Source organism: Eubalaena glacialis, chromosome 10 (genome assembly GCF_028564815.1).
Source record: "Eubalaena glacialis isolate mEubGla1 chromosome 10, mEubGla1.1.hap2.+ XY, whole genome shotgun sequence".
Classification (NCBI taxonomy): Eukaryota; Metazoa; Chordata; class Mammalia; order Artiodactyla; family Balaenidae; genus Eubalaena; species Eubalaena glacialis.
In genome coordinates, this window is record NC_083725.1 from 80,046,795 (window position 1) to 80,072,284 (window position 25,490).

The 25,490-nt window shown below is 36.0% G+C and overlaps 1 protein-coding gene across 1 annotated transcript in view; it reads left to right on the plus strand.

Moving 5' to 3' along the window:
• The window catches only part of PDE3B (phosphodiesterase 3B), a 174,824-nt gene that overhangs the window by 107,441 nt on the left and 41,893 nt on the right, over positions 1-25,490 (plus strand). The window contains exons 3-5 of the mRNA XM_061201481.1: positions 9,459-9,707; positions 12,539-12,681; positions 19,031-19,137. Coding sequence (XP_061057464.1) covers positions 9,459-9,707; positions 12,539-12,681; positions 19,031-19,137 — 499 coding nt within the window. The remainder of the gene's footprint in view (positions 1-9,458; positions 9,708-12,538; positions 12,682-19,030; positions 19,138-25,490) is intronic.

A 25,490-nucleotide genomic window follows, 5' to 3' on the forward strand; every position in this document is an offset into this window, starting at 1 on the left:
AAACAGAAGCTTTAAATGACACAATAGACCAGATAGATTTAATTGATATTTATAGGACATTCCATCCAAAAACAGCAGATTACACGTTCTTCTCAAGTGCGCACGGAACATTCTCCAGGATAGATCACATCTTGGGTCACAAATCAAGCCTCAGGGGCTTCCCTGGTCGCGCAGTGGTTGAGAGTCTGCCTGCCAATGCAGGGGACACGGGTTCGAGCCCTGGTCTGGGAGGATCCCACATGCCACGGAGCAACTAGCCCGTGAGCCACAATTGTTGAGCCTGCGCATCTGGAGCCTGTGCTCCACAACAAGAGAGGCCGCGATAGTGAGAGGCCCGTGCACCGCGATGAAGAGTGGCCCCCACCTGCCGCAACTAGAGAAAACCCTCTCACAGAAACGAAGACCCAACACAGCCTTAAATAAATAAAATTAAAAAAAAAAATCAAGCCTCAGTAAATTTAAGAAAATTGAAATCATATCAAGCATCTTTTCTGACCACAACGCTATGAGATTAGAAATGAATTACAGGGAAAAAAACGTAAAAAACACAAACACATGGAGGCTAAACAATACGTTCCTAAATAACCAAGAGATCACTGAAGAAATCAAAGAGGAAATCAAAAAATACCTAGAGACAAATGACAATGAAAACACGACAACCCAAAACCTATGGGATGCAGCAAAAGCAGTTCTAAGAGGGAAGTTTATAGCTATACAAGCCTACCTAAAGAAACAAGAAAAATCTCAAGTAAACAATCTAACCTTACACCTAAAGAAACTAGAGAAAGAAGAACAAACAAAACCCAAAGTTAGCAGAAGGAAAGAAATCATAAAGATCAGAGCAGAAATAAATGAAATAGAAACAAAGAAAACAATAGCAAAGATCAATAAAACTAAAAGCTGGTTCTTTGAGAAGATAAACAAAATTGATAAGCCATTAGCCAGACTCATCAAGAAAAAGAGGGAGAGGACTCAAATCAATAAAATCAGAAATGAAAAAGGAGAAGTTACAACAGACACCACAGAAATACAAAGCATCCTAAGAGACTACTACAAGCAACTCTATGCCAATAAAATGGACAACCTGGAAGAAATGGACAAATTCTTAGAAAGGTATAACCTCCCAAGACTGAACCAGGAAGAAACAGAAAATATGAACAGACCAATCACAAGGAATGAAATTGAAACTGTGATTAAAAATCTTCCAGCAAACAAAAGTCCAGGACCAGATGGCTTCACAGGTGAATTCTATCAAACATTTAGAGAAGAGCTAACACCCATCCTTCTCAAACTCTTCCAAAAAACTGCAGAGGAAGGAACACTCCCAAACTCATTCTACGAGGCCGCCATCACCCTGGTACCAACACCAGACAAAGACACTACAAAAAAAGAAAATTACAGACCAATATAACTGATGAATATAGATGCAAAAATCCTCAACAAAATACTAGCAAACAGAATGCAACAACACATTAAAAGGAACATACACCACGATCAGGTGGGATTTATCCCAGGGATGCAAGGATTCTTCAATATATGCAAATCAATCAATGTGATACACCATATTAACAAATTGAAGAATAAAAACCATATGATCATCTCAATAGATGCAGAAAAAGCTTTTGACAAAATTCAACACCCATTTATGATAAAAACACTCCAGAAAGTGGGCATAGAGGGAACCTACCTCAACATAATAAAGGCCATATATGACAAACCCACAGCAAACATCATTCTCAACGGTGAAAAACTGAAAGCATTTCCTGTAAGATCAGGAACGAGACAAGGATGTCCACTCTCACCACTATTATTCAACATAGTTCTGGAAGTCCTAGCCACGGCAATCAGAGAAGAAAAAGAAATAAAAGAAATACAAATTGGAAAAGAAGAAGTAAAACTGTCACTGTTTGCAGATGACATGATACTATACATAGAGAATCCTAAAACTGCCACCAGAAAACTACTAGAGCTAATTAATGAATTTGGTAAAGTTGCAGGATACAAAATTAATGCACAGAAATCTCTTGCATTCCTATACACTAATGATGAAAAATCTGAAAGAGAAATTATGGAAACACTCCCATTTACCATTGCAACAAAAAGAATAAAATACCTAGGAATAAACCTACCTAGGGAGACAAAAGACCTGTATGCAGAAAACTGTAAGAGACTGATGAAAGAAATTAAAGATGATACCAACAGATGGAGAGATATACCATGTTCTTGGATTGGAAGAATCAACATTGTGAAAATGACTATACTACCCAAAGCAGTCTACAGATTCAATGCAATCCCTATCAAATTACCAATGGCATTTTTTACGGAACTAGAACAAATCATCTTAAAATTTGTATGGAGACACAAAAGACCCCTAATAGCCAAAGCAGTCTTGAGGGAAAAAAACGGAGCTGGAGGAATCAGACTCCCTGACTTCAGACTATATTACAAAGCTACAGTAATCAAGACAATATGGTACTGGCACAAAAACAGAAACATAGATCAATGGAACAAGATAGAAAGCCCAGAGATAAACCCACGCACCTATGGTCAACTAATCTATGACAAAGGAGGCAAAGATATACAATGGAGAAAAGACAGTCTCTTCAATAAGTGGTGCTGGGAAAACTGGACAGCTACATGTAAAAGAATGAAATTAGAATACTCCCTAACACCATACACAAAAATAAACTCAAAATGGATTAGAGACCTAAATGTAAGACCGGACACTATAAAACTCTTAGAGGAAAACATAGGAAGAACACTCTTTGACATAAATCACAGCAAGATCTTTTTTGATCCACCTCCTAGAGTAATGGAAATAAAAACAAAAATAAACAAATGGGACCTAATGAAACTTCAAAGCTTTTGCACAGCAAAGGAAACCATAAACAAGATGAAAAGACAACCCTCAGAATGGGAGAAAATATTTGCAAACGAATCAACGGACAAAGGATTAATCTCTAACATATATAAACAGCTCATTCAGCTCAATATTAAAGAAACAAACACCCCAATCCAAAAATGGGCAGAAGACCTAAATAGACATTTCTCCAAAGAAGACATACAGACGGCCACGAAGCACATGAAAAGATGCTCAACATTACTAATTATTAGAGAAATGCAAATCAAAACTACAATCAGGTATCACCTCACACCAGTTAGAATGGGCATCATCAAAAAATCTACAAAGAACAAATGCTGGAGAGGGTGTGATGAAAAGGGAACCCTCTTGCACTGTTGGTGGGAATGTAAATTGATACAGCCACTATGGAGAACAATATGGAGGTTCCTTAAAAAACTAAAAATAGAATTACCATATGACCCAGCAATCCCACTACTGGGCATATACCCAGAGAAAACCGTAATTCAAAAAGGCACATGCACCCCAATGTTCATTGCAGCACTATTTACAATAGCCAGGTCATGGAAGCAACCTAAATGCCCATCGACAGATGAATGGATAAAGAAGATGTGGTACATATATACAATGGAATACTACTCAGCCATAAAAAGGAACGAAATTGAGTCATTTGTTGAGACGTGGATGGATCTAGAGACTGTCATACAGAGTGAAGTAAGTCAGAAAGAGAAAAACAAATATCGTATATTAACGCATGTATATGGAACCTAGAAAAATGGTACAGATGAACCGGGTTGCAGGGCAGAAGTTGAGACACAGATGTAGAGAACAAACGTATGGACACCAAGGGGGGAAAACTGCGGTGGGGTGGGGATGATGGTGTGCTGAATTGGGCGATTGGGATTGACATGTATACAGTGATGTGTATAAAATTGATGACTGATTAAAAAAAATATATATGTATCAGGGACTTCCCTGGTGGTGCAGTGTTTAAGAATCCGCCTGCCAATGCAGGGGACACGGGTTCGATCCGTGGGCCGGGAAGATCCCACATGCCGTGGAGCAACTAAGCCCGAGCGCCACACCTACTGAGCCTGCGCTCTAGAGCCCACGTGCCGCAACTACTGGAGCCTGAGTGCTCTAGGGCCCGTGCTCCGCAACAAGAGAAGCCACCACAATGAGAAGCCCGTGCACTGCAACGAAGAGTAGCCCCTGCTAGCCGCAACTAAAGAAAGCCTGTGTACAGCAACGAAGACCCAACTCAGCCCAAAAAAAAAAAAAAAATATATATATATATATATATATATATACACACACACACACACACATATATATATATCAATCACTGGATTTTATTTATTAATATTTTGAATCTATGTCTACGTGAGAGAATTGGCCTATTATTCTTGTTTTTCATGTTTTTGGCATGTTTTTGGTATAAAGGTTATACTGGCCTCATAAAATAAGGTGGGAAATTACCTTTTTTTCTATTATCTAGAAGAGTCTGGTAAGATGGGTTTCATTTCTTCCTTTGGAAGAATATTCTACTCTGGTGATGCTATCTCAGTTTGGAGCTTTTCTTATGGACAAGTTTTAAATTATTAAGTTTCTTTAATAGTTTTAGGCCTATTCAGGTTTTCTGTCTCTTCTTATAACAGTTTGGTTAGTGGTGTTTTTCTCCGAACTCGTTTTGTTTCCTCCAGCATTGAGACTGCTGAAAACTATATTTTACTTTCAAAATAGAAATCTTTTTGAGGATTTCTGCTTGGTTTCTCCATCTCTTGGCCACTGTTTACAGATTGCCAAATATCTTCAGGGGAAAAGCATCTCTGAATTCAAGCTTGCATCTTTGTTCTTCCCTTCTCTCTGGGATCTTGCTTGGCATTTAAAGCTCTCCCTGTCTTTGTAACCCTAAATTCCAGTTTTGGTCTCCCAGTATAGAGCTGTTTCCTAGCCTCTTAACTGCTCTGCTTATCATCTTCTCTGCCCCATGTCAGCTATGAATCAGTAGCAAATTCTGTGAAAGAAAAAAGTAGCACAGAATATTGGGTTCATTTCAATCTTTTAACTCTAGGTTCTTGTTTTTTTCAAGCCCTGTTCTGATGCCCTGAAATGGATGCTATTTCTATTTTATTTTGGCTTTTCTAGACCAGTTGTTCTAGGCAGAAGAGTTGGTCTGATGCAAACTAGTCCCTCGCAGCTGAAAAATTAGGCAAGCCTTTTAAGACCCTTTGAACCTATTTCCTCATCTATAAATTGGGAATAATAAATACCAGTTTCCTCAGAGGACTGATTAAAATAATAATAATATGTGCCTGGTACATAGTAGCACACAAAAATATAAGCTAATATTATATTAATTTCAATAATAATAAATACTAAGCATCTCTGAAATTATAGTAAAAGATACGAGTTAGCAAATTTTTTCCTATAAAGGGCCATATAGCAAATATTTTAGCATTTGCAGGGACATACAGCCACCTACTCCTCCCCCTCCTCCACTCCCACAGTAACTGTTAAAATGTAGTATTCTTGGCTCTGTGTACAAAAACAAGAGTTTGCCAAATATAAGCCAAATGGGAAATAAGAATTTAAGTTAAACTTTTAAAGTTATAGCAAATAATTTGAATATTCCATTCGGTCTGACATAAGTCAGATGATGTCAGTCTCTTGCTCACTATGCTCCTATCTCACCAAAAATAAAAGCTAAAGTCCTAATCATGGACTTACAAGACCCTGCACAATATGGTCCCTTCCTTTACTCCCTTTCACTTCTCTGACCTCATCTTCTGCTTTCTCTTTCATTTACTCTGCTGCCGCTACACTGGCCTTGTTATTCCTCAAACAAGCCAGGCAGGCTTCTGCCTCTGCATCTTTTTTTTTTTTAACATCTTTATTGGAGTATAATTGCTTTACAATGGTGTGTTAGTTTCTGCTTTATAACAAAGTGAATCAGTTATACATATACATATGTTCCCATATCTCTTCCCTCTTGCATCTCCCTCCCTCCCACCCTCCCTATCCTACCCCTCTAGGTGGTCACAAAGCACAGAGCAGGGAGATCAGCTCTGTGCCTCTGCATCTTTGCAGGCGCTAGTCTGTGTGTCTGGAATGCTCTTTTCTCACACTTTTGTCAGGTCTTAACATCATAAGTACTGCCATCTTTTTAATGCCCTCCATCACTTCTTTTTTCCTTTTCTTGCTTTATTTCTCTTTGACCGCCTCAAAATCCATGACTCTCCATTGTCCATATTCCTTAGCCTGGAATCTGATGTTCTCAAATATTGGTTCCAACATGCCTCCTCCAACCTTATCTTCCACTGCTCTTTAAAAAAAAAAAAAAGTATATATATATATATATATATATATATATATATATATATATAACCTATACTTAAAAAATTTTACGTTCCCTGTACATCGCTATTTCACCAGTTTTGTACCTTTATTTATGCTCTCTCCTTCTTGAAGAATGAGTTTCCCCAAATAAATTTTGTTTGTTTTTATTGTAAAAAATTGTTTTCTCCTAATCTTTCTGAGTAAAATCCTACCAAATGAACAGCTCAGCTCAAATGCCACTCTTACCATGATGTTTCTGTTAATCACTCAGATTAAAGTTATCTATATATTCTTTGAACTCTGGTACCATTTTATCTGTATTTTTATCTCACCACTTTCCATAATAATAATATTTATTGCCCTTTACCTATATATTCTATACATTGCTTTATGTGTTCTGCATGTATCATCAGATTTAATTCTCCCTGATACTCTCTGCTAAGTACCAGTATAAACTCTGGAAATAACGCAAGAGGCGAACAAAGGAGAACTCTGAAAAATGCAAAGAGGAGAAATTAGGGACCCCAGTAACAGAGGAACAACATAGTGTGACAGGGTGTCTTATAACTGTCACCCAACAGCAAATGTTGGGGTAATGCAGACTCCCAGCCTAATCATAGAATGTGATGCAGGTAGGCTCTTCCTTTCCTTAAAATTGAATGAGAGTCTTGCCAACAACACCAAGGGGGAATTGATCAGGAACTCCATTGACATTAAGTGGCCAGGGAAGTATGGTTATTCCCTACTAGGCATGAGACTCCCCTTCCCCAATGAGACAGAGGGTGGCCAGGTCTCCACAACACAGGTGCCTAGCCCAGAAAGTGCTCTTTGTCCTTGTGGCTTGGAGACTCCCTTCCCCGACCTAGAGGCACCAGATAGCCCAACCTGAGGAAGCTCCCCACCGACTGTCACGCGCAGCACCAGCAGGGACCAGTGGAAACCCTAGTGGCACCAGGAGAAAATCAAGCAGACGGAAAATACCACTGTGAATGCCCTGAGAATTAAATTTTCATTAGAACTACAGCCTGAAAAAGTAGACTAGGACTTGGTGCTAAATCTAAAGAGGAAGACCACCTCCTACTATAAAAGATTTAAATAGGACCCAGAGTCTTCTAGCATAGTTACCAAAATGTTGATAAAATTTTGAAAATCACCTGTCATACCAAGAACCAGGAGAATCACAACTTAAATGAAAAAAGACAATGATTAACACCAAGATGATCGGATTTGGAATTGTCTGACAAAGAATTTTAAAGCGGCCATCATAAAAACATCCTAACAAGCAATTACAAATTCTCTTGAAACAAATAAACAAAATAGAAAATCTTAGCAAAAAAATAGAAGTTACCAAAAAAAAAAAAAGGGGGGAAGTTATAGAACTGCAAAATGCAATAATAGAAGTAAAAAAACTTGTAAAATGGTCAATAGAGTGGTGATCACAGAGCACAGAATCTGTGAGCTTGAGGATAGATCAGTAGAATTTACTCAATTTGAACAACATTGAGAAAATAAATGGAAACAAAATGAACAGAGCCTTCAGGACCTGGTGGACAATAACAAAAGATCCAACATTCATATCATGAGATATGATATGTCTGAGAAGGAGAGAGAGTGGGTTTGAAAAAGTATTTGAAGAAGTAATAGCTGAAAACTTCCCAAATTTTGCAAAAGATGTAATTCTGCAAATTCAAGAAGCTGAGTGAATCCCAAATAGGATCAGCGCCCCCCCGCCCCAAATCTACTCCAAGATATGTCAATTAAACTTTTGAAAACTAAAAGCAAAGAAAATATTTTGAAAGCAGCCAGAGAGAAATGACACACTGCATATAAGGGAACACCAACGCAAATGACAACAGATTTCTTATTTGGGTGTGGGAAAACAGATACTGTTATATACAATTTGTGGAGGTATAGGTTTGACCAACATATGCAAGGGTAGTTTTATAGTGATTTTGGTTTGGTTCATTTACTTTGGTTCAGTAGTTCAAGTTAGGGGAAGCTATCTGTCAGAAGTATGCTTAATATCTACAGTGACATATAGAGAGAGGTGTTTGCTTATAAAGACTAGAAATAGCTGGGCTATGGCCCAATAATGGGGAACGTTTTAAAATAAAAACTAATACAAAATAATATTTCACAAGGGGAAAAAAAAAGAATTCCACAAAGAGCAAAGACATTACTAAGCTAATTGTTGGTCTAACTTTCATAACATTTCTCAATTTCAAAATGTGTTGAGGATAATTAATAAACAGTGAACTCAATAAATACTTTGAATACTTACGAACACACCCAAATGTAAATTCAAGGCACAATAAAACAAACAAAAGTAACATTTAATTCACTGTTCTGATTATCAGTGCACTTATTTCTGTGGGTAATTGAGTTGAACATAATATATATGTATTTTCAAAAAGTAAAAATCATATCATATATATTCATCAATGAAATATTAGTTTTAAATTAAAAAAAATATTTCCTATCCATTTTTAAGGGCCCAGTGTCCTGTTATTCCTTCCATATTAACTATTCAGTTCAGTGTTATCACTATCTCCTTTGAACTCTGACACCATTTTTTCTCCTTTTTATCTCATCGTTTTCTATAATATGGATAATAATAGTTTTATTTATTGCATTTTAAATATATGTACCATGCATTGCTTTATGTGCTTTACATAGATTATCAGATTTAATTCTCATATCAGCCCTTAATGAGGTAGTTGTTATCCCCATTTTACAGTGAAGAAATTGAAAAGTTCAGATGTTGAATAACTTGCTCCAAGTCGATTTCCAACTCAGATGTCTTTGCAGCAAAGCCTTGTCACTATGCTAGACTACCTCTTAAGTGAGGAGTAAATAAAAGAAATGCTGTATATATTTGAAAGAAATTTTGACATAGAGGAAAGAGAATCATTAATAAATTAATAAAATGCCCAAACTATAGATTTTGAAAGAAACACAAATTTGGTTCCATACTAGTTATAAGGTAAGTCATTAATGAATACCATTAAATATGAGATACACTAATGAAAAATGTAGAAAAAAAATTAAAGTTCACAATATCTGTTATATCAGCATCAAAAATTTTAAAGTTAGAATCATACCACTTGTTATATCATTTATGCCATGTCCAAATAAATGAAAATTAATATTTACTAGGATTCAAGTACTTAGTTATTGTTAGAGTTAAGTTTTTCTTAAATGTTAAATTTTCTGTGTAACACATATATAATTTTATGGTTTTTTTTTTTTTCTTTTCTAGAATTCTGGAGGTGGAAGTGGAGTTGATCTTTCGGTGCTAAATGAGGCTCGTAATATGGTGTCAGATCTTCTGGTTGACCCAACTCTTCCCCCGCAAGTCATTTCTTCCCTCCGGAGTATCAGTAGCTTGATGGGTGCTTTCTCTGGCTCCTGTAGGCCAAAGATTAATCCTCTCACACCATTTCCTGGATTTTATCCCTGCTCTGAAATAGAGGACCCAGCCGAGAAAGGAGATAGAAAACTTCACAAGGTCAAAATACAGTAATCAGCCAGCCCTATTTATCACGTTTAATAATGTTTTTGAATTAAAACTGCTCCTTTAAGTCTTGGATAAAATAGAATTTCTTTTTAAAGGGCCAGCTTCTTTTCCAATACATTGAGTTGCTTGGGACTTCAGAAGTAGTCATAATCTCAAATAATTCTGAGCAAGTATTCAGTTTTTATTCTAAATAATATTGCTATAATTAGCAGTTATAACTTCATTGGTAACAACTATTTTTTATTATTGTTGTTATTGTTTTTAAGAAGTAGAGAACAACAGGCAAATTTAATTTCAGGCTGTACAGCAAACTAGTATTCAAATTGTGTCATTATTCTATTTTATTCATTAGAAACCAGAAATTGTTCTTTTTGAACCAAGAAAAAATGATCATTATAATATTCATTTTATGAAATTACACAGCATTATTTTAAACTGATTTTCACATTTTTTGGAACTGTCTCTCCCTACCTCCCGCCTACCCACTGGAGATTACTATAGCCCAATAGGCATTGACTTTTCCATCAGTAGATATGGGATTAATTTTTCTTTAAATATCACTGATTCAAAATAGGATTTCCTTTAGAAAATAATAAATACTGTTCTAAATAGGTATACATTATGTCTGTTCAGATTGCTTTTAATTCTTTTATTTGACTATCAATACCTTTACCAGTAGCTAAGATCATAAAACTTTAAAAATAGAAATATTTTAGAGATTATTTTAACTACTTTATTCTACTGGCTAAAGAAACTAAGAGAAGATGAAATTCAAACCAGTTAATTTTGTTCATTGTAATAGTGATCTAGAGCTTAGAAAAAGTTAAATATAGTTTTTGGAGAGACTTTGATCATGAGTTAATTCTGTTAATTCTCAGCATTATTGTATAGAAGTGTTGAAAAATTAAGCAAGCCCTATTAGGGCAAATTTTTGATAATTATTGTTCATAAATCTGGATTATAGGTATTTGTGTGATGCTTTTATTTTTAAAGTGTATCGAGTAGCACCTGCATTACACAAAACCCAATGGTAATTAAGTTATATGGCATTTTTTTTTTTTTTTTAAGAACTCTACCTATGAGAAAGGTTAATCACAAGCAACAAAAAGGGATAGCAATAAATTCATCAATAAAATAACTAATATATTCTTGAGTTAGTTTTCATTTGATATGTTGTTCTTCCTTTGTATTTTCCATTGACATCTGATGTTTAGAATAGTAATTTTAAAAAATAATAATTCTTAAAAATCTTAGTGATAAAAATCACACTGAGGGAATTCCCTGGTGGCCTTGTGGTTAGGATTTCGGGCTTTTACTGCTGTGGCCTGGGTTCAATCCCTGGTCGGGGAACTGAGATCCCACAAGCTGCATGACGAGGCCAAAAAAACCCCCCAAAAAATCACATTGATATCAGTATTATGTTTGTTATTATGTTTCCTATGTAGAAAAGTATACTGTACATTTTAGAAACATTTAAACAATAATATTAATTAAATAGGATGCCTAATTGCCTCATTTCCTGAACATACTAGGTAATAAGGCTTATTTTGAGTACTAGAATTTACTAATAGGAATAAGTCATATAAGAACAAGGAAGTAACCCTTATTTCTTTTCTTTGTGTTCTTTAAAACTTCTTATTTGAATTTCTTATCTAATTTATCTCTGCTTTGGAAAAGAATATAAAAAGCCTGATGTTACTTCAGAAAAGAGCAAGAGCATTTATGAAAAAATAATTAGTGAGGAAAAGGGAGTTAGAGCAGAAAATTTAATGTAAATGTCTTATATGTGTATTAAGAACTAAGAAAGATTGTATGGACCTAAATTATAGTCAGAAAGGATGTTACATAAACAACTTTTTCAATGTAAATATAACTAACATTGAACCTTTAAAAAATCAACATCCTTAGAAAAACTTAAATATAAATGGTATTTATCTCTTTGAGATGGTTTCATGTCTGCTGATAGGGGAAATTTATAAGAAGCAGAAACTGTTTAATGTCGATTTCACTAAAACACCTATTCACAATGGTCAAAAATGGAATATTCTGGTTAACATTTGGATTAACCGAGAATATTTTCAAAAATTAGGGTAAAATATTCTTAATGTGAAAGGTGTTCTGAATTTAATTTAGTCATTAATTCAAAAGGTAGCTCAGAATTCTGCAGTTTAACCTCTATCTATGTACATTAGCATTGTACTGAAAATATATTAGGAAAGAGGGATCACTCCTGATCCTAAGCTTGCCCTCTGAAGTCTTTTTTCAGGATAAATCTTTCATATCTACTTTTAAAATTGTCCGTTGCATATTTCTCATAAAACTAGGAATAAAATGTACAAAAGAAAAAAAATTTGGTTAAACTGTAGGGAGTTCAGAAATCATTTTTTAGTTGGAGGAAGGTAAATAGAAGAACAATATAGAATGTTATGTTTGGAGTAAAATTGACAGATTTTCAGAATAAAATATTTTGTTTCTCCTATACATGCTAAAAATGTACGGTTGATCCTTAAACGACATGGGTTTGAACTGTGTGGGTCCACTCAGACCCGTATCTTTTTCAGTAGTAAATACTACAGTTCTGCACCATCTGCAGTTGGTTGGCTCCACGGATGCGGAATCCGGATACGGAGGAAGCCCGCATAGGGAAGGCCCACTTGTATGTTATTTATGACACCCAGATTATTCGACTGCACAGAGGATCAGTGCCCCTAACCCCCGAGTTGTTCAAGGGTCAACTGTACTTTGTATTGATATTTCCACGGACCATCTTTTATGGCATATTGAAGGATAACGATTTTAATCATTGTTAAATTATTCAACAGGGGCTAAACAGTAGGAATAGTTTATCAACCCCACAGCTGAGGAGGAGCTCGGGAACCTCAGGTCTGCCACCTATTGACCAGACTTCTCCAAGGTGGGAACGCAATAACGGCAAAAGGCCTCACCAAGAATTTGGCATTTTAAGGTAAAATCCCCAGAGCCTTTTCAAGAAACCTGAATCTAATACATCCACTTTCTTTCTGTGAATGAAGTTTGAAATAGTTCTAAAAGCATAAAGGAACACTGGAAGTATTTTAGTATAGGACGGCTTTGTTTGTAACGTGGCCTGATAGAGAAACTGATTCTTAAAAAGAAGGTAATCTACCTTCTCCCCCAAAATAGGTAAGTTGGGTACAAAGCATGCTGGAGCCTTAAGAACATGAATCAGGTAGGCAGTTTAAGGAAACAAGGATCAATTTAGGATGCAGTACTGGGAAAGCCACGGTAGAGGTGGCCATGTTAGGGGCAGTCACCAGTCCACGCGTAGTATTCAGAGGTTGGTCAACAGTTTCTGACTTGTGAAAGGAGGAGCATCCCCAAGGTTCACCCCAGATGTTACCTCAGAAGTGAGATGTAAGGTAACAGGACACTTTTAAGCCCTGTTCCTGCTGGGGAACTAAAACTACTAATATATTGTATATTCTGTTGAGGATTTACTTGGAACTAAACAGTGCTAATCCTACAAAGGAGAGGTGTCAGTAACTGCAACCAAGTGAGGCTGGGAGATTGCAGGAGCTGAGATCTTCTGAATGTATATATATCCACTTACTGTGATAACAAAGGATTCAATACTTTGCCTTTTAAAGGCCAGGAAAGATATTGATCTCTTGTGTGAGTTATAAGCTTCTATTTAGTCAATTTTCTAACCATGTTAATAAAATTGGAACCAGTGTAAATTTTCTGTTAAACCACTTTGTTAGGACTGTTAGGACTGTATATTGATACTTTAACTTGACCTGTGTAGTTACACATTTGAAACAGTAGGTGGCAGTGTTGGATCAGAGCTATTCATCTGTTAAACTTTATATTAACATTTTATATATGAAATATGATCAGATCATTGTAATTTTCCAGATTCTTGTGTGATTTATTAATTTGAATCTTCTACAGTACATTCAAGTAGATGAACTCCATTTTTATAAAAGAAAAATTGAGTGAAATGATTTATAAAATAGGAATGGATTCAAGTATGAAGAGAACATTACAGGAAAATGAGCTTTGGTCCAAAGCTTGCCCAGAGCCTAAACATGATAATGGTTTTTGTTGCTGTCGTTGTTGTTGTTTTGTTAACGGAAGCAGGATATAACGGAAGTAAATGACGTTAGGAACTGAAAATACGACAGGTATTTCTTAATCCTGGGAAACATCTTGAGAATACTTTTGAGTTTAAGAAAGAATGATGAAAATGATTCTATTTTTTCATCTTTCCATCACATTGATGTAACAGCAATGCATTTAAGATAAAAGAAACGTTTGATACACTGAGTTAAGGTTATTTTTATACTCCTGCCTCACACGATTGATAATAAAATAGAAACATGGTCCAAGGAAAACTAATCTTTATACGAACATATCTCAGAGTTAAAGGTAAGTATAGGCAGATTCAATATATTTACATAACACTCATTAAAACAAAATCATATGCCTCATAAAAGATTTAGAACTTTGAAGAATACAGTAATTGGCCATATTAGAAACATCTACTTTAAAGAGGTGAGGCTAGAAGTAATCTTTCTAGTGTGCAGAAGCTGGAGCTTCTCAGTAATATATTTCTAAGTGTACTTTGAACATAGGGTAAAGGAGAATATATGAAGCATTTACAGCCACTCTTCCTTTTGAAATTCAAGTCTCTATATCAGTGCCATCCAATAGAAATTTCTGTGATGATTGGAATTTTTTATAGCTGTACATGCAATTTGGTAGTCCCTAGCTACATGTGGCTATTGAGAGCTTGAAATGTGTCTAGTATGACTAAGGAACTTAATTTAAATTTGATTTGATTTTAATTAATTAAAATACAAAGAGCCATATGCAACGATCATACAGACATAAATGGCAGGCATATTAGACATCATAGCTATAGATCATTAATGTATGGTGACATTTTGTTTGGGAACATTTAAGCTTTAGTAGCACAAAACAAATAGGCTTGTAACTCTGGAATCATGAGGCATTCATTTTGAATTTATTAGAGTACTCTAGAATGGAGATCACATTTCCTAGTTTTGATATGAATGCAGCTCTGGATTCTGATCATAGCTTCTCTGACTATGATTTTAAATCACCCTATGATTTCAGCATGATTTAAATATTGAACCTCTTGCTCCCTGAAACTATGTCTGAAACCAAATTTCACATCCCTCCAGCTGCTTTTCCCTCTGTTACTATTATTCTGTCCTCATTTCCTGGCACAGTGCTGCAATCCTCTAGTTTTGTGGTTGCTTACAAAATTGATTTACCTAGAAAACTTGGTGTTATCTATACATCCTGTTACCTTACTCTATAGATAACAGTTGTCGAGTCTATCTCTAAACCTCTTTTCCTCTCTATTCCTTTTTTTCCTTTATCACTTGGCCATACTATTTCATGCTTTCGTTATTCCTTATGTGGGCTATTGAATTATCCTTCCATTTCTAATATCCTTCACTACCCAATCCATCTTCTACCCTTCCACCAGAAATCTTCCATAAACAAAACTTTGATTATACAGTTTTTTCTAATCATTAAGTTTTTGGACATTTATCAACACCCATCGAATACTGCCCAAATTCCTAGCCTGAGATTCAAAATTCTGTTACTCCCTCATGACAAAGTTGCACCCTTACTTGGAAAAATTAAGCAAACAGAGATGAGAAGTCTTGCAAAGAATAAGACTAGAAAAATGATTTGGAAAGCTCTCTACGTGAAAGTAACAGGCATGTAACTTGTGTTAGACTCTTCCTTGAAGTTTTCTCATAATTTTGTTTTTAGTTTCAATCCGTTTGAAAATTAAGCTGATTATATTTTTCAGCTGCCTCATTTGTGTAAAGTGTAATATAGGACTTAAGTTTGGTTTTCTTTATGCTTTGCCTGGAGAAAAAAGTGAAGTATTATAAACCTTATGTTAGGTATGATAAGAGGACTCCAAAGGAGGAAAACCACAAGGAAGAAGAGTTAGTCCTACTTGAACAGCCACTGTATTACCTACTCTTAAGAGTTTACCACTGCTGGGGCTTCCCTGGTGGCGCAGTGGTTGAGAATCCGCCTGCCGATGCAGGGGACATGGGTTTGAGCCCTGGTCCGGGAACATCCCACATGCCGCGGAGCAACTAAGCCCGTGCACCACAACTACTGAGCCTGCACTCTAGGGCCTGTGTGCCACAACTACTGAGCCCACATGCCACAACTACTGAAGCCCACGCGCCTAGAGCCCGTGCTTTGCAACAAGAGAAGCCACCGCAATGAGAAGCCCGTGCACCGCAATGAAGAGTGGCCCCTAGAGGGAGCACGCGTGCAGCAACGAAGACCCAACGCAGCCATAAATAAATTAATTAAAAAAAAAAGTTTACCACTGTTCATCTCTTAGAGGACTTGAGATTTTAATTAATTAAGAAGGCCATTACTTTATAACTCCAAAATACCTCTCCGGTATCACCTTTATTTATCTGAAAATCCAGTCAAGCTTAACTGTTTGATATTCCCTCTGTTTGTGCACATCTGTGCCCCTTTTTAGTTATTCCCTCTACCTAGAAGAGACCCTCTCACCCCTATTTCTGTATGTCTTTAAAGACTGAGCTCAGATGTCACAGCTTAAGAATAACACGCTGACATCCCCCTCCCTTGTTCTCCAAGGAAAAGTAATCTGTTTCACCTGTGAATCTCCTTAACACCTTTTCTTTGCTCTTTTATGGCAATTTTCATTTTCTACCTTGCGTTAGTCATTACAACCCTTCTGAGACCTGCTTGACTACTGTAAAGAGTTTGGGATTACATTAAAATGGGTCTTTGAAGATAAACAGCTGCTTAACAAGTATCCTGCAGGGGTATGGTGTCCATATGACAGTTGATACTGCCTTCTGCTTAAGTTTCAGACCTAGGATGAAGTTTTACTGGTCAGGAAATTCCAGGAGGGGTTGAAGAATGCTTTTTTGGGTTAGCTGACAATTGAATTACCCAAGTACAGTGTTAGTACCTAGGGTTAAAAGAATGGCTAAACTGCTATCCATGGAATGACTGCTTCGACCCAGACCCTCCCTGTGGACAAACAACGTATTCAGAGCTCTCAGCTCATTTCCTTTGAACAGACTTTCCCTGGGGAAATGTAGGCAAATTGCGTACCAAAACTCTGAGGCCATCAACTATAGGTACTCCTACACTAAAGAGGCTTGCCTTTAACCTATTCTGATTCATCGTTCATCGCCGTAAGTGCTCTGTAATTAAATCTAATAACTTGTTGCCTGGCAATAGTATGTCCTCTAAATAATGTACTTGGGAACCAGCTTCTCAATTATGTGTCTGATAATTTATTAGAGATTTATACCAATGCCTGGAACCTATTTGAACTGCAGAGATTCAAGAGGGCTAATGGTGTCCTCCCACTCAGTTTTTAAGATAACGGCTCTGCAAATCTGGATGTTGGACAAACAACAAGTTTTACAGCTACCTAAAAAAATAATAAATGAGGTGATACAAAACTTGTCAAGGTAATTTGCATTGATTGTCTTAGAAATCAACTCTTAACATATGACTTAACTCTGTGACCATAACATTTGACATCTCTTGTAATGCTTGTGCATTTGGATTTGAAGACCGATCCCAAGTCTGACTTTAATCACCTTCCTACCAACTATTAATAATCACTGGGACTCCTAGCCTATCTTGCCCTCTGCTTTCTTCAGTATTTTTTTTTTAACATCTTTATTGGAGTATAATTGCTTTACAATGGTGTGTTTCTGCTTTATAATAAAGTGAATCAGTTATACATATACACTCTTCAGTATTTTTTATGTAATCTCATTGTGGTATATATTTATCTGGTTATAGGCAGGGAATTAATGAGGTGATTCTGGAACTGAGCTGAAAACCTGTAATTTGACCTCTCAATTCTAAACAGCTAACTGTTTCAATTATTAGGCCCCCTGGATTAAGGTAGAAGACTATGGAGCAGTGCTTCGGGTCTCTTCTCTGAAGGAGAAAACCCTGTCTTTGTTTTGAATATTAATCAGGAAGTAGATGTTGGTAGAGTACACAGATTGTTCTATTTGAATATTGCCCTGGGTGGTATTGTCACTCTTCTTTCCCCATCTCTCCCACTCTATATGTAGGCAATGAATATTCAAATACAAAGAATGATTAAGCATTGGTAGGGAGATGAGTTTATTGAGTGGTATTATTTACATATTGCCTCGTTTTGTAACATTGCCAACAAATTATTATTACTATTAGCTTGAGCAAAAAATGTTATAGAATCTAAAGGCTAGATGTCATTTTAGAAGTCCTTTATTCTAAATCTCTAATTTTACAGATGGAAAAACACACACAAAGATAGCATCAGAAATATTTGATGCTGAAAAATAGATTTTCCTTGAGTAAGGGGGTGTGGAAGTACAAAAAAGATGAAGGAGTTAGGGAAAATCTTGAGAACTCAGCCTATACTAACAAAATATCGAGTAGAAAATAGAGAATCTAGATTTGTTCTTGATCCTGTAGCAAAGTGCCCACATCAGGAATTGACTAACAGAAGAAAACAGGCTAGTGACTATCTAAGAAAGGAAGTGCTATATGTATGGCACTGGGCCAGAAACTTTAAAATATATAATCTTAAAATGCATTTTATGTATCAGTTGGTATACTGTGATTGCTCACCTATATGTAATTTCTTCATAAGAACCCTAAAACCTGTAATAAACATTTCAGTTACAGGATATGATTGCATCAGTGGGTAATCAATATCTGTGAAAAAGGGGAGTGGAAGATAGTGAAAAACTGTATGTTTTAGGCCAGTGATTCTCGGTGAGGTCCCTGGACCACCTAAGTACTTGTTAGAAATGCCAATCTTCTGACCCTACCCCAGACCTTTAGAATCAGAAATCTTGGGGGTGGGACTAGAAATCTGTGTAGTAAGAAGCCCTCCAGGTGATATTCATAACCTGCTTGAAGCCAGGGTTCAGCAAATTACAGCCTGTGGACCCAATGTGGCCCATACCTGTTTTTGTCAATAAAATTATATTGAAACACAGTCATACTCATTTGTTTATTATTGTTTATGGCTGTTTTTATACTGCAGTGGCAGAGTTGAGTAACTGCAGAGACCTTATGGCCTTCAAAGCTCAAAGTATTTACTACTTGGTTCTTTACAGTAAAAGTTTGCTGGCTCCTGCTTTACTCCTTAGGCACTACATAGATGTCTAAACTAAATGTATAAGCAGATATTTGCTAATTGAATTGAAGACCATAAGCAAAAAAGGAATTTCTCATGTTTTTAAAAATCTTAACCTATTATCTTTCCCTTTTAGTCAAGGATGCTATCTAAATGGACCTTTTAGTTCAAATCTACTGACAATCCCGAAGCAAAGGTCATCTTCTGTATCGTTAACTCACCATATAGGTCTAAGAAGAGCTGGTAAGAAATCATTTTTGTGACTTAAATATGGGAGGCCTCAAAGTATATGGTAGTGCAAACCTTGTCATTACCTATTTATAGCTAATTTCGAATACCATTTCTTGCGTTATAAGTTAACATAACTAAGCAGTTTGGGTTGGCTATTAGTTAACAGTTTGCTCATTCATTTGTTAATTTTTGAACAAGTACTATGTATCAGGCACTTTGTTAGGCACTAGCAATTCAGGGATAAAATATAGAACTATTTAACCTGAATAGTTGTAGACAGAGAACAACGGAAAACCCCGGAAAGAGCATTCTTTTGTAGCATGGTAATTGTGGAGGGAGAAAAAAAAAAAATCTTCATATGAGAGTAGAAAAAAACCCTGACTATATCCTATATCCTATAATAAGTCATTCTAATAGAATTTTTATCCAATTATCTATCTATGGGGGGGTGAATTGACATAACATTATATTAGTTTTAGGTATACAGCAAAATGATTTGTATTTGTATATATTGTGAAATGATCACCATAAGTCAACATCTGTCACCACACATAGTTACAAATTTTTTTTTCTTGTGATGAGAACTTTTAAGATCTATTCTCTTAGCAACTTTCAAATATGAAATACAGTATTATTATGCAATACAGTATTATTAACTGCAGTCACCAAAGACAATAGAATGGCATATTTAAAGTATTGCAAAATAAAACTTGCCAACCTGGAATTCTTTATCCAGTGAAAATATCCTTTAAAAATTAAGGTGAAATAACATTTTTTTCATACAAACAAAAGCTGGTAGAATTTATTGCTAGTAGACTTGCACTACTAAGATTCAGCAAAGGAAGTTCCTTAGGTAGGAGGAAAATGATCCAGATTGAAGCATGGATCTGCAGGAATGAATGAAAAGCACTGGTAAGCCTAAATATATGGGTACATAAGAGAATACTGATCATTAAAAACAATGACTCCCTTGTGGCTTGCATAATGTATAAAGAAGTCAAGTATATGGTAACAGTGGCACAAAGGGTGGGAAAGGGGTAAATTGGACTTAAACTTACAGTGTACTGGCAATGATTGAAAAGTACTAAAACGTTCTAATTTAAAAGAAACTAATACTTCGAAGATGCACATTGTAATATCCAGGGTGATAATTAAAAGAATAGAAGAAAAAGTATAAGTAAGAAGCTAATATAGGAGGTAAAATGGCATGATTAAAAAAAAAACAACAAACCTTGAATAATCTAAAATAATACAAGAAAAGAGAAAATAAGAAACAAAAACATAAAGAATAACTAAAAAAGAAATAGCAAGATGGAGGATTAAGCAAACTGTGTTAAATATACACCTTGCGTGGGTGGCTGGTAGGGGAGCTGGGGGTGCCAGGGATCTGACCAGAGTTGTTAGAGTATATTATCTAAAATGTGCAGTTTTCCACAAAAAAGTTGAAAATACACTCAATAGATACAGACTGTCAGACAATTAACAGCACAAGACTCAAGTACGTGCTCTTTACAAAAGGCACACTAAATATAAGGACACAGGTCTGATCTCATGGGTATAAAACACACAAACCAAAAATTAATTAAAATAAAATACACAAACCAAAAATTGACAGAACTAAAGGGAGAGAAAGACAAATCTGTATTCATTTTGGAGATTTTAACTCACCACTCTCATTATCTAGTAGAATAAGCAAACCAAAATATTAGTAATAGATAAATGGAAGATTAGGACAACATGATTTAACTGACTTGACCTAATCGACTATAAAACACCACACTCAGACATTACAAGATACATATTTTTTCCAAGGACACACACAAGATTGATCAAAATAGACCATTTGCTGAGCTATAAAACAAGTCTCAACAAGTTTCAAAGGATTAAAATCATATATAGCGATCAGCTTCCGGAATGGCAGAGAGAGGATCTCAGTAAACTTGTTCTTCTGCTAAAACAACAAAAATAGGGGAAAAAAACTAAACTCAATCATTTCAGAATTCTGGAAGTTAACAAAAGCCAGAGAACAAACTAGAAGTCATCTATACAAGAGAAACTAACTACCGAACCTTGGTGAGACAGTGGGGTTCTGTGACAGTTTAACCGGGGGCACTTCCCAAACCCTCTCTCTGCCCAGCTCAGTGATACTACAGCTAAAAGCTGCTAGCTTTGCAGCCATTAGAGTCTGACCTCTTTAGAAACTGCATTAAAAGCAACAACCTGATAGTACAGTAAACGTTTTGTTCAAGCTCCCTGGAAAACCCTTCTATTCCCAGGGTGCTGTGGATATTTCATTTGACTCAGAGCTCAGCTCTCCAAAAACACAAACAAAAAACCCCTATATCCTATGCCAGGTAACATTGTGAGTGCGTAAGGCTGTGATTTCAACTGGGGCAAACAAGAGCTGATTGGGAATTTAAAAGGAAATCCTGGACACTAGATGACCCTGGGGAAGTGGAAAGCTCTGGCAACAGAAGAGGATAGTTGTTTTTTTTTTTTTTTAAACAAAAGGGGCCAGAACAACTGGATATGCAAGAAAAGAATTTGGACACTTATCCCACCACATATACTAGGCTGAGCACATGTTTAGGGATGTGCACGGGCCCAGGAAAGATCTGGGAAAGGCGAAGGCCCTGGCCACTCCATCTGTAGCTGACCTTGAGGTCCTGCACAAGCAGGAAGTAAAAGCTAAGGCTGTCTTGTAAACTGCCTGGAAGTTTGAAGTTGTATCTTTTCAAACAGATTCTCATCTACAGATGACATAGAGGCAAGACATTTAAAAAAATCTTCTGTCTCATCTAAATTACACTGACCCAAGAATGGCTTCTAAAAAGTCAAGCATAAATCAAGGAGAAAAGGGAAAAAAAGGCAGCAGAGAACTCAGTGGCTACACACCTCAGAGAAAACAAAATCTACGTAATGAGTCCAGGAAATCACTCAATGAATAATCAGAAACAAACAAAAAACCAGCAACATAAACCTTGAGGGTGGGAGAGATCTGATATTAGAATTGTTACAATATATTATCTAAAATGTCCAGTTTTCAACAAAAAAACCATGAAGCATGCAAAGAAACCATAAAATTTTCACCATGTAGACAATGAAAAACAGCCAACAAAATTTCCCTGAGGAGGCTTGGATTTGGGATTTAGTAATGACTTTAAATCTGCTACCATAAATATGTTTAAAGAACTTGAGGAAACCATATCTAAAGTAAGGACAGTATGACAACAATGTCTCACCACAGAAAGAATATAAAGAATTAGAAATTGTAAAATAAAATTATAAAATAATTTAAATAATTATAAAATAATTACCACTTCTACTCAATATTGGGTTGGAGGTTCTATCCAGGGAAGTTTAGGTAAAAATGAATAAAAGGAAGATGTAAAGCTATTTGCAGACAACATAATCATATATTTATAAATCCTAAGAAATTCATTAAACCTATTACAACCAATAAACAAGTTCATCAGTGTGGCAGAATACAAGATCTATATGCAATAATCAATTGTATTTCTATATACTAGCAATGAACAATGCAAAACTGAAATTAAGAAAATAATTTCAGGACTTCCCTGGTGGCACAGTGGTTAAGAATCTGCCTGCCATTGCAGGGGACACGGGTTCAATCCCTGGTCCGGGAAGATCCCACATGTCGCAGAGCAACTGAGCCTGTGTGCCACAACTACTGAGCCTGTGCTCTAGATCCTGTGAGCCACAACTACTGAGCCTGCGTGCTGCAACTACTGAAGCCCGCAAACCTAGAGCCCGTGCTCTGCAACAAGAGAAGCCACTGCAGTGAGAAGCCCGCGCATCCCAACGAAGAGCAGCCCCCGCTCGCCGCAGCTAGGGAAAGCCCACGCACAGCAACGAAGACCCAACGCAGCCAAAAAGAAAATAAATAAATAAATTTATTTTAAAAAAAAGAAAAAAAATACTTTGGAATAAATTTAGCAAAATAGTGCAAGACTTGTACACTGAAAACTATAAAACGTTGAAATTAAAGAAGACCCAGATATGTTTTTTTTTTTTAATTTTTGACTACGCTGCGTGGCATGTGAGATCTTAGTTCCCCGACCAGGGATCAAACCCATGCCCCCTGCATTGGCACGCAGAGTCTTAACCACTGGACCAACCAGGGAAGTTGCAGGAAGACCCATATGGAAAATATCCCATGTTCATGGACCAGAAGACTTAATATTGTTAAGATGGCAATACCCCTTAAATTGTTCTAAATTTAGTACAAATCCTTATCAAAATCCGAGCTGGCTTTTTTGCAGAAATTTGAGACGCTGATCTGAAAATTCATATAGAAATTCAAGGGACCCAGAGTAGCTAAAATAATCTTTAATAAAAAAAAGAAGAAAAAAACTGGGGGACTCACACTTCTAAATTTTAAAACTTACTACCAAGCTATGGTAATCAAGACAGTGACACTGGCATAAGGATATTCCAACTCAGTGGTATAGAATTGAGAGTCCAGAAATAAACCCTTACATGGTCAATTGATTTTCAGCCAGTGTGCCAAGGTAATTCAATGGGGAAGGAATAGTGTTTTTAACAAATGATGTTGGGACAACTGGATAGATATACAAATGAAAAAGAATGAATTTGGAACCATATCTGTCATCATACTCAAAAATTAACTCTAAATGCTCATAAACTCAAATATAAGAGTGAAACCATAAAACTTGTGGAAGAAAACATAGGAGAAAATCTCTCTGAGTTTGGATATTCTTAGACACCAAAAGTACAGTCCATAAATGAAATAAATTGATAATAGAGGGGGACTTCCCTGGTGGCACAGTGGATAAGACTATGTGCTCCCAATGCAGGGGACCCGGGTTTGATCCCTGGTCAGGGAACTAGATCCCACATGCAAGCTGCAACTAAGAGTTCGCATGCTGCAACTAAGGAGCCTGTGAGCCGCAACTAAGGAGCTCGCCTGCCGCAACTAAGACCCAGTGCAACCAAATAAATAAATCAATATTTTTAAAAAATTGATAATAGGAATTCATTAAAATTAAATCATTTGTATTTACTTCAACAGACACCTAAAGAAAGTGAAAAGACAGTCCACAGGATGGGAGAAAATATTTGCAAATTACGATTTAACAATGGACTTGTATTCCGAATAGACAAAGATGTCTTTAAACTCAATGATAAACACACAAATGACCTCACTAAAAAATTGGCAAAAGATTTGAATAGATGTTTCTCCAAAGAAGGTATACAAATGGCCCTAACCACGTGAAAAGATACTCAGCATCATTAGTCATTAGGGAAATGCAAATCAAAACCACAAGGAATCATGACTTCACACCCACTAAGATGTCTATAATTCTAAAGACAGTATAACAAGTGTTGGAAAAATGTTCAGAGGTAGGAACACTCATACATCACTGATTGGAAAGTAAAATGCTACAGCTACTTTGGAAAACAATTTGGCAGTTCAGTACTTGAACAGAGAAATAAAATTGTGCTATATTTATACATACAATTTTATATGTCATTCAAAATGAATGAACATGTGAAACATCTTTTTAAAATGTTGAGTAAAGTAAGCAAGGCATAAAAGCATTTATACTATCTGATTCAATTTACAAAGTTCAAAGAAAGGGCAAAACTAAACTGTAAAGAGATACATATGTGGCATAAATATAAAGAGAGGCAAGAAAAACACTACCATAAAAGTCAAAGTAATGCTTTCCTTTAATGAGAGGGAGGGGAATTAGATATTGGACATGGGTTTCTGATCTCTGGCCATGTTTTATGTTTTAGCTTGAGTGGTGAGCATTCCTGTTATAACTTTTCTGTATGTGTGTTATTATATTTCACAATTTAAAAGGTTTATAATAAAAACGATGAATCTGTATTGTAGAAAGTATTTTGTAAAGGTTGCTGGGTTTTTCTTTACCATTTTGTCTTCTCCTCGAAGCTTTTCTATGTTATATGAAATTTCTACCCTAAAATTAGGCTATCCTTTATTCTTCTCAGCCTGTTTGTCAGGGTTTTGGACACTCAGTATTATAATAGAAAAAAGAATGCTGAAAATTGAGACTTTAGTCTCCAGTTAGTAACTAACTGTTATTATTTTGACAAGAAAGATACTTCCCCTTTCTAGTCCTCGGTTTCGTCTTCTGAAACATTAAAGTGTTTGACCGATTATTTATAAAATCTTTTTCAGCCCCAACATTATATGAAATTATAGGAGCCTCTAAACAAATCAGTTTGATAGAACAGCAGTTGGCAGCCCTGCACATGTAAAATGAAAATGCTACTTAACTCACAGGGCTATTATGAAGATTAAATAAAATAACACATTGTATTCGTCGGGGTTTTCCAGACAAATAGAACTAATA